General features: G+C 32.5%; 1 protein-coding gene across 1 annotated transcript in view; it reads right to left on the bottom strand.

Annotated features, from left to right (window-relative positions):
* Positions 1–408: 408 nt before the first annotated feature.
* Positions 409–14283, bottom strand: part of LOC127719931 (endoglucanase A-like) — a 28100-nt gene continuing 14225 nt past the window's right edge. The window contains exons 7-11 of the mRNA XM_052226306.1: positions 10777–10927; positions 3003–3147; positions 2587–2758; positions 1009–1181; positions 409–492 (exon numbers count right to left, since the gene is read on the bottom strand). Of these exons, the coding sequence (XP_052082266.1) occupies positions 434–492; positions 1009–1181; positions 2587–2758; positions 3003–3147; positions 10777–10927 (700 nt within the window). The 3' untranslated portion in view covers positions 409–433. The remainder of the gene's footprint in view (positions 493–1008; positions 1182–2586; positions 2759–3002; positions 3148–10776; positions 10928–14283) is intronic.

Here is a 14283-nt window from a genome sequence, read left to right as displayed (position 1 = left end):
ACGTGCTTGACTCATCAGATAGGTACGAATCACAAAAACAGCTAACAAAAAGACAAACGACCCAACGTATCAATCTAGGAGTACTCATAGTTACTGAAAGCCAAGTTCAAAGTCAATTACAATAAGTCTAGCTGTATGTATTGAATTGTTATTTTGTTTGATCTGATTTGAGTTGTATACAAGTAAAACGGAGCTCATCGACAATACTAGTTTTACTGAAGTGATATATATACTACGGGACGATAATTTGATTTATTTGAGAGGGATCAAATGGTCGCCCCCTAGCACAAGTCAACAACTTGATAAGAAAATCGTAAATGCTATTTATTTAAGACACAAGAACAGTCGATTAAAACTAATATACATCTTTATTTTGATCAACTACTTAAATATATTATAACAGTCGTCAGTCTTAAAGGTCGGTATATGAAAATCAACATTTTGCCGGTTCGGCAGGAGGCAGCTGGTTATTGATTGCGAAATGGTAGAGACCTATAAAAAAAGAATGACTATATAACGTGAAGAAACAAGAAATAGAACTGGCTAATGAAGACGTTTCATGTTTACGGTAACAGAAAGAAATCTGAACTTTGTAAGGATTTTTTCTACGAATAAACATAAGCGATTGTGTTTATTACTCAATCTTAGCATTATTTTTATATATCTCTCGGTTTATACATTCAGCACTATTGGTTATTTCAGGGCGGTTAGTTTTTATTGGTGGAGGAAATCGGAGTGTACGGAGAAAACAACCGACATTCGGCAAGAAATTTCAGTGTATACAAAAGTGTATAATGTCTCTTTATTGGTTAAAATTTTCAACTTTTTAATGTCTTAGTCTTTAAACAACATTTCAGTGTTCATCAAATGAAGCAATTGTTTTTGTTTTTCATATCTTAATCAGAGCTCCAAAACGCATCTATTGTCTTGATAATATTTTTCTGCTGGTCGAAGTCTTTATAAAAAACCGTTTTATGATAGATCACAGTTATTTATGAATAACTATACCTGCACATGCAGTTTGGAAACCTGCATTGTAATCACAAGCGACTTCATTTTTGACATAATCATCTCGATTGTCTTGATAGTCGTCATTCTGATCTGGTCCACCCACAAGTCCACCGTACACAATATTTGGACTATCTTGCGATGAGGCCGCACACCGACCTGGCTTACATGCACTGCAAAATGAAAAATAATCATGTAAAGAAGTGCATACATAGATTATTAACCGTCTGATATCCAGTTGAAATTAAACAAAAGAAATGGAACTCTTTATTAGATACGGTAAAAAAAGGCCAAGTTGGTATATTTGAACTGTTTACATCTGTTTCTATAGGCTTTAAAAGTTTAATGTAGATGTATAGTTTAGGATTTTTGCATCTTATATACTTGTTTTTACTTAAGTTATAGAGGTCTATCAAAATATTTGTAAACTTTTAAATTAAAGACAAATTTTCACAAAACAGTCGATTGTGATATGTGCAAATATATGTGGATTTTTGTTTGTGCATAATCATACATTCCGCCCCAAAAAAATCCACATAATGATAAAATAATAACCTTTTTAAAGCATTAATTTGCATCTCTGCCAACGGCGACAGTTATTTGTGAAAAAATCATAAAAATGGGCAATGATCTCATTGAAAAGAGAAAGTCTTTTTATGTTCAGGCGTGTTTGAGTAGACTGTTTTGTTTAGAAAACGTATCACGCAAACATATTTGATACATCATCACGCTTCAGATTATATTACTGTTGTTATATATCTAGGCTACAAGTTGATATAATAACATTAAAAATTCACAGTACTAAAAAATGAAGTATATGGGTTAAGTAAAATACCTTTGTAATGAGTCATAATAAAAGTGTAGGTGTGTTTGAATGACAAATTTCTACTAAAAGCACTTGACGACAGACTTTACATGTGGATCTTAAAAATGTATAACTTAAAAACAAATAATATTTTGTGTGTTGTATTTAGGGTAATAAGTCTTCAACCTCTGAAAATATTAAGTCTGCCCTTTCAAATATTTAATTAGAATAATTTAATTTTGACGGAGTAGAATCCTGACTGTTAAAGGTTTCCTAAAAGAGAAAATATCATATTCACGTGGCTTCAACCCTTAGGTACTGACATGATTTATAACAAACCTTGCGTAAATTGTCCATAAATAAATTAAGAAATTATAAAGAAACTAAGGTTTCAACTTCCTTAGGCAAAGTTGACCTTAGATGGCTAGGGTTTGTTGGTCGTATAGCTCTTCAACGGTTTCGGTTCTTATAAATCCTTGGCTTTCAAATATTTGGATTTGAGCGTTCCTGATGAAGGTAAATCCAGAAAAGCGCTCCAGACGAATGAAATTTATAAAGTGTTGTGTTCATTATTTTCTAAAAGAAAAATATGTTATTCACGTGGCTTCTACCCTTTAAACAATTTAAAATATCTTCAGCTGTTTCCAAACTGTAGGCATGACCAATGCATCATGAAATAATTCTTTATACAGTGACAGTGGGGAGGCTTTTTCGGATAATTATTTCAAAATAACTCAATTAACAAAGTTGTGAAGCATAAAATGTATACTTACGCTCCTCTGTGGTGAGGCCTCTTCGGATAATTATTTCCAAATCCTATTTCATAACTCAAACGTAAATTATTGTCACCTAAGATGTAGTTTATTTGTGACATGGCGTAATTTAGAAATTTATCCCCACCTATTCCGTCAGCAACAGCAATCACGGCAATGGAAGCGGCATTAGCTATAAAGAAAAAAAAACAATTAAAGGTCGATAAAAAAATCAACTAGTGTGAATTTATTTATTTCATGGATTGAAGGAATCTTGTATTATCGTGGATTGAGGAAATCTTGCATTTTGGTTGATGTTTGATTTCGTGTTTTTATCAAAGTGTGCATATATTCTATTAGAAAATTTGTAATTTGTTGAACATTTAAATTCATGGTTCCTGTACCCACGGAATTTTCGAGTGAAAATATAGACTTACCAGCATATCTGTTTGATCCCCATTTTCCCCTGTAAGTCAATCCACATGGTGTCATAGATATCGATCCACCAGGTCCGTATGATGCAATGAAATCTTCCATGTTAGCTTTATATTTAGTTTCTTGAGTTAATTCCCAGAGTAGAAGCTACAATGTATGAAGTTAAAAACAAATGAAAAAAAGAGTGGATTCGTTTTTTTTCTTCATTGGTACCAATTGTTGTGGAATCAGAAAAATTGAATATTCTTCAATTGCTGATTTCCTGGTTTTCTGAGTTGTATTGTGTTCACATAAAAACACGAAATCCCCGAAAATAAGTATTCCGCGAGATATAATGAACCCGATTATTCTTTCAAAGAAAAAGACTTGTGATACGAATTTTAAATTATAATACTATCTTATGAAATGTAGATAGATTGATGCAGTATTATAATTGTAAATGGTATATATGTATTGGAATGACAATTTTGTATGTAAAAAAAGGCATGTTCAGTTTTTTAAGTCTGATTTGGGATATGTTCGTTGTGCAGAATTCATTACTGTCCATTTAAATAGTTTGCATATAGTCAAATTTGTTTAGTCTTCATCATTGTCCAGTAGCTGTTATTTACCTGCTCTATACAATATATACGGTAATTCCTAACAGTGACTAAACATTCCTGGCTTGATTGAAGCTTTTCTGAAAAGTACCGAATATATAGCAAGAAAATATCTGAAATCTTTCAAAGTGTCTCTTAATCCCTTTTTTTAGATCTGTATAATGAAGTTCTGTTTGCAGTTAAAGTTTCAGATAGTTTTACTGAAACCTCTTCATCTATAGTTTGGATAAAACAAGGGTGTGTTTTAAGCCCTTCCTTATTTTCTTATTTAACTTAACCTCCCTTTTTGATAACACATGTGATCCTGTAACTTTACTCGATATCAATTTGTCCTGTATTTTATTTGCGGATGATTGAGTATTGATATCAGAATCCTAAAATGGATTGCAAAAGTGTTTAAACAAATTAAACGGATACTGTGAGGAATGGAACTTAACAGTCAATGTATTTTATTGATAATGAATAAATGTGTTTTACATTTGTCATTTTGGGTCGTTTTATAGCTTGCAATAAGGTTTCCCTCATTGTTGAAGGCGTGACCTATAGTTGTCAACTTCGATATAGTTTGGTCTGTGTTGGAGAGTTGTTTCAATGAAATTCATACCGTGATGTCAGCCTATTCATTTACCGTGGATTCTTTTTCTTTACATCCCAACTCCTTTGTTCTAACAGGGGTCATTTGAGTCGGATCACCCCTACTAGATCACCCTACCTTGAGTTTCCTTGTTCTACGTACTTTCTTTTATTCTGTAACATTTTGGCGGGAATTTTGAACATAAAATAAAACTTAGAAATATTTATTCGGAATAAAGACCCTTCAAAATTTATGTAGGAAAAATCTACTAAATTTCCAGTGTCCATGCAGGAAATCGAACTCAAGACCTTAAGAATATGAAACTACGATTCATACCCTTACACCAGAACGACTGGATACAAACTCAAGACCTTAAGAATATGAAACTACGATTCATACCCCTACACCAGAACGACTGGATACAAACTGACTGTTAATTTAACATATTGTATGGCATTCTGAACTAGATGTTATGAAGCGTAAATGTTTTTTCCATATAGTCTAGAAGAGCTTGGATGTAAAACAGTTATCCCATTCGGACTTGGTGTGTCAGTGTAACCCATCCGGCCTCCGGGCATCAGGGTGATCTTACACTGACACACCGCGTCCTCATGTGATAACTTTTACAGAATCAACGCTTCCTAAATCTGTCGCTAAAATGGACTTGCCAAAGTATAGTCCATTGTTTCCTTTGTGTGCCTAATTTCATTAAGTTTGAGTTGGCTAATTTACTGATTTCTGTTCACTATTGGAATTAATTTAAAAACTTACCTTTTACCTTTGTAGTTTTTATATGCCTTCACTTGGAATCGAACACCTCATTGAAACTTGGTATTTGTGACTAGCATCAACACATCGACGAAACCTCTCGGCTACCAATGCATTGCAATTAAGATGTCCATTTTATATATATAAATGAACATATGATACACATCGGTACAACGGATACACAGGACATGTACCTTTATAAATACATAACAGACAATCCTGTTGGTAGCCGTGAGGTTAAGATCAATTAGTTATGGAGTCAAGTTAGAAGTAGATACTTGTCGGTTTAGGTTCGAATCCATTTTTTTTCAGTTTTTCTGTGTTTTATTATTATGTATGTTATTGTGGATATTTTTTGTAATAATAGCGGGTTTCCCGTTTATTTGTGGGTTACTATTAGCTATTTCAGGTATTTGAAAAGAAAATTATAACATTCAATTTGTCCATTTTTGTTTTATAAATATAGTATGATTTCATCTGTTATACTACATATTTTTACAAATGTTTATTCGCAAATCCCTCTGCGAGTAAATCGTGATGCGCCTAGAATTAGGTTTCGTGCTAGAAATTTCGGTAACATACTTATTATATATACTTAGAAATAAGTTCGAAATATGTCTATTTTGTAAATTATGAATAATTTTCAGATGCATAATAATTCAAAGACAGACGTGTGATGTTATATTAGTATTTCACTAACCAATTATTTGCTAACTTTGATTTATTAATGCATCGTTGAACATGATATCAGGGTTAATCAAACTCACTTTCAATACCTCAACAACTCTCGACACCGACAAATGACACCTACAGTTTACAGGTAAAATGGGGGGGTCGTCTCAAAATTAAATATAATTCATGAAAAGTTAAGTTTACAACTTCGATTTATCGATTTTGCAATAGTTTGACGAAAGAACATATTCCAAACAAATATGAATTTTACCTTTCTCTTTTCTTAATATTGTATTTATACAACATTTTATGTTGAAATGATTAAACTTTCAAGGAAATGGTTTGTAATTACTTCACATTGTTGTCTGCCTTTTTCAGTTTGTTTCTTGTTAAATTTCATGTGAGTATTTAGGGATCAGCCATTTAACTTTAAAGGGGGTGTTATGTTTTTATTTAGTTTTTAGCCGCTATCTATCAAATTACTTTTTTCAAAATTTAACACTATATGGTAGGAGGAAATGCTGGATTTCGAAATTATTTTTTTCATCTGGTTGACCACAGTATTTTTTTTTCATCAAATTGGGGATCAGAATATTTTGTTAGGAAAAAACATACCCCCCCCCCCTTGAAGTTAAATGGTCGGTCCTTTAAATAACAACGCAACGCAGATTGTTCCAATAGCGATAAATTCGTTTTTGTAAAGCTATTTATGAAATTTGAAGGAGGAACATATTTATAGCTGGTTCTTATGTTGTGTTGTTACACCATTGTCCCAGGTTAGGGGAGGGTTGAGCGCTCACAATAATATTCAACTCTGCCACATTCTTTATTTGCTTGTCCCATGTCAGGAGCCTATAGTTCAGTGGTTGTCGTTGGTTCGTATCTGTCATATTTGTTTTTTTCTTGAATTGTTTCATACTTTTATAGCCGACTATACGGTTTGGGGGTTTCTCATTGTTGAAGGCATTACAGTTGCCTATAATTGCTTAGTTTCACATCATTACAACTTTGGTGGATAGTTGTCTCATTAGCAATCATATAACGTCTCCTTATTTTTATATTGTAACAGGACTGTCCGTCCGTCCGCTAGAGTTGTGTTTCTCAACCGATCTTCACGTCACTTGTTGTACACATTCAGTTTTGATAATTTAGAAACGTAGGACTACTCCGCTTCAAGATACCGTGTTAAAGATGATGTGTTTCCTTAATGAATTGGAATCAGCTACGGCACTATTTTTTCAAGTCCGCGCCACGTGAAGTTCTTTAGGGCGAGGCAATTCATCAGATTCCTCCCCTCTCTCTGGTCAGCTACGGCATCTGGTTGCCGGGGACCAGGTCTAGCAACGGCAGAGTAAGCCGAATATTTGAAGAGAAATAGAAGAAATTAAAATTGCATTGTTGCTCATATCGATTACAAGTTGAACATTAAATTTGTGAATTAAAAAGAAACATAAAGTCATTAGTATCATTGAGGCATCCGATGCCAAGATGAACAGACATTGTAAAATCGTGTTACTTTCTACCGCCCTAGTCGACAGACATAAAACAATGATTAATTAAACAATCTACTACAAAATACAGGTCTGTTTTTTTGTTTGTTTTTTGTTTTTGTTTTTGTTTTTTTCGTTTTCCGACTCGACGTCTAACAGAAATGAAACAATGAAGTCCTTCTTATCTTCATAGTCAAGTCACAAATAAGTTTTAATTTTGGTAAGCAAATAATTAATAAACAAAATAAGGTGCGGTATACAACAATTGCTTTTATACACGTTTTGTTGGATAGTTCTCATTGGCAATCAAAATAATCATATGCGATCTATAATAAATATCTTTTTTTAATTTCATTTTTGAGACGACCCTTAATATCTCACCTGTCGTAGTCGTTCTCAACTGTAGGTGTAGACAATTGTTGAAAAGGTCTAAGTAGAGCATTTTCATTATTCACGTATTTGCTAGCGTATCCGTATCGACGTATCGTATAACACGTATACGAGGAAAGGATAAATTAAGTCACGTTGGTCCCGATGAAGATATTTTATAATGCATTTAATTTTAATCTAATTTTAGTTGAGGTCGGGGCCAAATTATTATTTTATACAAATCTGTCCGATACGTATACGTCGATCCGTGCAAGTATATAGATACGTGAATAATGCAAATGCTCTATAACAAAGGGCTTTAATTGTGAAAAGACATCAACACAATAGTTTAAGTTGGAGACACAATGGATAAACGTTTATTCATGAAAAACAAACCAGTTTTCCCCGTATGTCTAGGTTAGTCTATGAAAAGGTATATACTGTGAAATTTAGAGCGAGGGGCTTGCCCCGAGCTCTTAATTTCATAGTATATACCTTTTCATAGACTATCCAATTTAGCACATATTTACAACTCGAGTAATCTTTTAATTGGTCTATTGAAAGTTTATTTTGGCTGACTACTTGTATCACAGGTGTTTGTAAAACGGAGCTGATTAACGAAATTTTGTAAATCTACTCACTAGTACCATTGTAAAATATGTGATTTCAAAAGGCCCTTGACTCCAGAATGAAAAGATGGTAGCTGCTGGCGTTTATTGATATAAAGCGGTGTTTTACTATACATATACTTTTTTACATAATAAGATGACAAAATAAATTGACCAAAAGCAGACAATAGTTAAATTGCAGTGGAAGCTTTACATGTCTTGAAAACAATTTTCAATTTCACAGTAAAACTAAAGCTATAATAAATTTGAAACAAATAGATAGTATGCAGTGGTGGATCCAAGGGGGTGGGGTTCATGGGGTTGCAAAGCCCCCTTTTTTGGACGATCAATGATTTTGAATGGGGACATATGGGGTTGGAAATATACTTTTTCACTTTTTTGGTCTTTTCGAAAATGTTGTTTGTGCTGTATTTAGACCCCTCTACTAAGAAATTTGTTTTGCATGCACATATATCTATACAAGTCTAAATTGAAAACAACGTTCAAACCTATGATTGCGTTTGATAAAAACCGCAATTTTTATACGTGTGCATGCAAAACAAATTTCTTGGTAGAGGGGTCTAAATATAGCACAAACAACATTTTCCAAAAGACCAAAAAAAGTGAAAAAGTATATTTAAACAAAACGCATTTGACTAACAGGTCGAACAACGGATGTTCTTAAACCAAATATACATATATATTTATAATTCGTCTAAATAACAGCCCAACAATGTTAGATCTGTACATTTGCGGAAGCAAATTTTTTGTTCTTCTCTGGCCGGGATTCGAACTCATGCTACTGAGATATCGTGGCACCAAATCCCCTTGCACTATGCCCGACGCGCTAGACCACTCGACCACCTAGGCTCGACAAAAATCAAGCTTTCGGTGGCCGGGTGTTACCTTTCTTCGTCAGTTTTTATCTAGCGTCGTAACACAGTACATGATATATAAGGCATGAAATATTTGCCACTGGACATTAAGCAACCAATAATCAATCAATCAGACAATCAATTCATGACAAAACAGACCAAGTTGCCTTAATTTCCCTTCACAAGGTTTCATAGTACACACTTTTTGATGTACAAAGTAATTGCATGGATGATAAATTATCACAATTTTAAGATGGCGTTTACTCTAATCAAGGTATAAAGAACCATATTTGTTACTCTTTATTTTAATGAAAGAAACTTGCAATCGTCAAAAACATTTTTTTAGATCCAAAGATTTTAATAGCAGGATATTTAAAAATCAATGTGAAAACTAATTACAAACTATTTAATCTAATTTGGAACATTTTATTTCAAAATAGCCAGTGGCAATTTTTGTTTTAATATCTTGAATACGATACAATGAAATCTTACCCTTGTGGTCATTCATGCGCAGTTACTTAATTAGTACACGGAAAAGTATTTACTATGAAAATTAAAAGGCAAATTCAAGCAATTTGATTGGACGAGAAGTTGTAAGTATGTGCTAAGAAACTTTTTAGTTTTTGTGTTAGTCCAAATATGCTTTATTGTAGCGAGGTATGGTCACTTAATATTGTAAAGAACAACAAAATACTTGAATCACAATATTTGTCAATGGAATCAGTAAAACTTTAAATCAAATTTTCAAAAAGTCTACTTGGAGTTAATTCTTAGGTGGTAAAAATAGATGTATTAGTTGAATTAGGAATGTTCCCCAATGTATTCAGGCTCATGATGAAGGCCGTACGGTGATCTATAGATGTTAATTTCTGTGTCATTTGGTCTATTATGGAGAGTTGTCTCTTTGGCAGTTATACCACATCTTCTTTTTATATCTAAAGTCTTTAATATGATTCTGGATGCATATTTTTAACTCAAATGAGTCTTAGCCTACATAATGTTTATAAAGTTAGCCAGTAATTACCTGATGGATTTGCTTCAAATAATTGAAATTTACTATCCAAATTGAACTTTTCTCATGTTTGGGATAATCAAAATACTTTTTCTAAAAAAAATGGTCTGGAAAAATGGTCTTTTTAAAGATGAGAATTCGATTAATGGAAATAAGTTAAGAACTTATAGAAAATTGAAAGTAAAGTATGAACTTGAAAAATATCTTTTATTAAATTTAGATAAAAATATTATAAAAAAAATATATGCCGAAATACGAATAAGTAGCAGAATACCATCTATTGAACGTGGTAGATATAATAAAACTGCTTTAGGAAATAGAGTGTGCCCCCTATGTAAAATAGGGATGGGAGATGAATTCTATTTCGCAATAATGTGTGCACAGCTTAATAACTCTACAATGAAAATGTTTAATGAAATTCATGATATTGTTTCTTGTTTTATTTCAATTAGAAGAAATGGGGAAAAATTATTTTAATTTTTCTTGTGAAGAATATGACATTTTGCTAAATTTATTAATGCCATAAGTGAAATGTACTATAGAAACAGTATTAAGATTTGTGTATGAACTGTTGATTTAACATCTTTTTATATAATATAATAATATAATAATTTTTATGCTAATTTGAGGGGAGGCATGTTGTCAAGCATTTAAGAAAAAAAACTAACGTAGATTTATTTTGTAAATGTTACATGCTTGTCTTGTTTGTTGCTTATTAGTGTTATTTAGTATCAATCCGATTGTTTGGAATTTTACAGTAATAAGTATCTTATTCTTATTCTGAATGTAGCATTTGGTAAAACGCATACCTGACAACCTGGTTGTTTGTTATCCCAAAAATAACCCCAGGCTAGTGTAGGATCGTAGAAAGACTTTGCATCTGTCAAATATTTTTGATCTTTTGTGGCTTTATATAGTTCAGCTGCTGCTTCACACATTTCGTCTGTATATCCGGAGGATCTAATTTAGAATATATGTAAAATAACAACTGTACCATTATTTTTTTAATAATTTTTGGATTTTCAAATAGTTAGGCCTCGATCATTACTAAACAGACATTTATTGTCGAATTGTGCATCTTGTGCAGTAAAATTGTTACTGTTAAATTGTTATTATCTGATGAAAACCCAAATACTCATCAATATCACACAAACTAATACCTGATTTGATACCTGGAATTATATAAACATTGTTTTTGTTTGAAGACCATAATTTTCATGATGCCCTTTATGTCATAACGTTCATGTTTTTGTAAAGTAACATGGCAATCGTCATAACAATGGGGTGTCAGTCGATATATCGAGAAAATTATCGTGAAAGAATAACTAACGGTGGTCAAGCATTGCGATCGGATCGGGAAAGATCTGGTATCGGATTATGAATGCAATTAAGTATAATTCTACTACAAAATCTGTGAAAAATCTGCTGTATTTTCAAAAGATGAAAGAAATCAGTAAAAAGAAATAAGCCGAAAAAAATGATTCAACTTCCTTAATAATATTTTGCACAACGATAAAGAAAAAATGCAGTACTTTTTAAGAAACACAAAAGGCGACACACAATCCTATGCGAATCATTAAGAAAACAAATAACGTTTGTATCTATAATGGTCACATTCCAACATATCATGATATATTTGAAACGTAATCTTTAGTGTGTCAGATAGTCCAGTAAAATAAAAGTATGTTACTTGAAAAAAGTTCTTAATAGTTTTTGAAAAAGTATATTTTTGTTGATTTTTAATCAAAATTGATGGTGAAAGATCAAGCAACGCATTAATTTGACCATGAAAGAATTTTGAAATTATAACTCCCCCCCCCCTTTATTTGTCTTTATTTGTCTTTGTACTATAATGTTCAATTTGGTCGTATGACTCTTGACGTGGATCCAGATTTCAGGTTTTTGGCTTTTGGTGTTCCTTACCAGAGATGCGATTTGGACGCATGAGGTTTCTATAGGGTTGGTTTAATTTTGTATAACCTTGTATTTTTATTTTTTTCATTTTGTGTTATATCGGCAAAGTGTGTAAGTCATTATGCTTTACTATCGGCAAAGAGTGTAAGTCATTATGCTTTACTATCGGCAAAGTGTGTAAGTCATTATGCTTTACTATCGGCAAAGTGTGTAAGTCATTATGCTTTACTATCGGCAAAGAGTGTAAGTCATTATGCTTTACTATCGGCAAAGTGTGTAAGTCATTATGCTTTACTATCGGCAAATAGTGTAAGTCATTATGCTTTACTATCGGCAAAGTGTGTATGTCATTATGCTTTACTATCGGCAAAGTGTGTAAGTCATTATGCTTTACTATCGGCAAAGTGTGTAAGTCATTATGCTTTACTATCGGCAAAGTGTGTAAGTCATTATGCTTTACTATCGGCAAAGTGTGTAAGTCATTATGCTTTACTATCGGCAAAGTGTGTAAGTCATTATGCTTTACTATCGGCAAAGTGTGTAAGTCATTATGCTTTACTACTATACTGACTGCACTATCAAATACCAAACCTTTATTTGACGTCTTTGTTTGATTTAATTGTAATTATGATTGAATGTTTAATTCAGTTGTGTTGTATGTCTGCTATGTATATTTACACAGTTTTGCCTGCTGGATCCCAGTTATGGCCACTTTAACCAATTATGTCTGTTTGGGTTGATCACCCAATTTGGCACTTCGTCTTATGCAGGACGGAAAGACGGACTTATATTGTTTAAGGCAACTAGTCTGTGTGTATTATAAAATCAGTGGCGGATCCAGGAGGGAGACGATCAATGCTTTTAAATGGGGATATACGGTTGAAACCCCCCTTTATCTTGGGTTGGAACCCCCCTTTTAAAAAAAGCTGGATCCGCCCCTGAAAATAATCAGATCCAATGGCATTAAACTATCATAGCCGTATTCGTAAACGAAATCGAAGCAGAATAATTCATGCAAATCCAATCTTTTGCTATAAAAATTACAATTATATAATCAAGTGTTTAAAAAAAGATTTAATCACTTTCGTGGATTCTTGCAATAACGAATAAGTGGTAACAAATCTTTCGCAATCCTTGAAGTTCCACAATCATCAAATAGCCGTACACGATCTTTAACGATCCGAAATATCTAAAATTTACAAATATCCCATTTTTGCAAAGTTTCTCATTAAACTAAAACTATGTTACTTTAACAATCATTTTAAACAGTAATATGGAACGATAGATTTAATAGAAAAGTAGTTTATGCAGACAAAATGTGAAAAAAATTATGTTTGCTTACATTTTTAATTCTTTGAAATTTCTAGGAGCAATTTGCCTTCTGTAGTTTTGTAAAAATGGTGTACTTTTAAACCTTGATTTTGTTTTCTCGGATACTGATCATAATAATGAACAATTTTGACGGACAGTTTTATTTTTCCAGTATTTGTAATTATCATTCATTAAATTAGATGTTTTACTGATATTGCATGTGTCTTCTCGATAATATTTCCTTCACGATCCTAAACCAGATCTTACACGATCCAATAGCAATACTTGACCACCGTTACCTAAAGTTCTTTCACGATCATTTTTCTCGATATACCGAATGACAGCCGTGTTAACTTATGTATACCAAAATTCAACATGATGTTATTCATGTAGACGATTAAAGAATAGCTGACCCAACCTTGAGTTTATCTGCAACATAGAATTGATGGTATGTGTAGTACAAAATAAGACGATTCCTATTTTTCGAATCACACACTTAGATTATATCTAGTTAACATACTTTACATTTTCCAACATTACAAAGAACAATATCCATTTAGCTGTTGCATTACACTACGGATATTGAACAAAACCTATCACGATTCTGGTAAGGGTTGTTGTTGAACTGAAGCAATGCACATGTAGTTCGTAGTCAATTCTACACAAAGCTGTTGACTGCTTCGCTCTATCCTAATTTAAAGTAATAGTGTGCATGTGGTTGTTGATTTTGTATTGGAAATGTGGTATTTTTTAGATATTGATTGATATAAAATGGATTTACTTTAAGAGTGTGCGTTATACACCCATGCTTTTAAAATTTTGTTCACTTTACTTGTTGAAAATTGAAATATTTACAAATAGACACGACTCTGGAGGTGTGCCTAGATTGGCAGAAGTTATAAAATACAGATAATGCATTTTTGTAAACATTGTATAGGAACATTTTATATAATAAAACGAACATGAATTAATGACAGTTGATCGGAACTGAAATACACATAGTTAATTTTCCGGCATTTGATGTCTTATCCTGAGACGAGAAAAGTCTGTAATTCTTTATCTCATTTAAGCCAATAGCTGTTGCTGTATCT

The sequence above is a fragment of the Mytilus californianus genome, unplaced genomic scaffold (genome assembly GCF_021869535.1).
Source record: "Mytilus californianus isolate M0D057914Y unplaced genomic scaffold, xbMytCali1.0.p SCAF_11, whole genome shotgun sequence".
Lineage (NCBI taxonomy): Eukaryota > Metazoa > Mollusca > Bivalvia > Mytilida > Mytilidae > Mytilus > Mytilus californianus.
The sequence above is the reverse complement of the archived record's forward strand: the minus strand, read 5'-3'. Positions and strand labels throughout refer to the sequence as shown.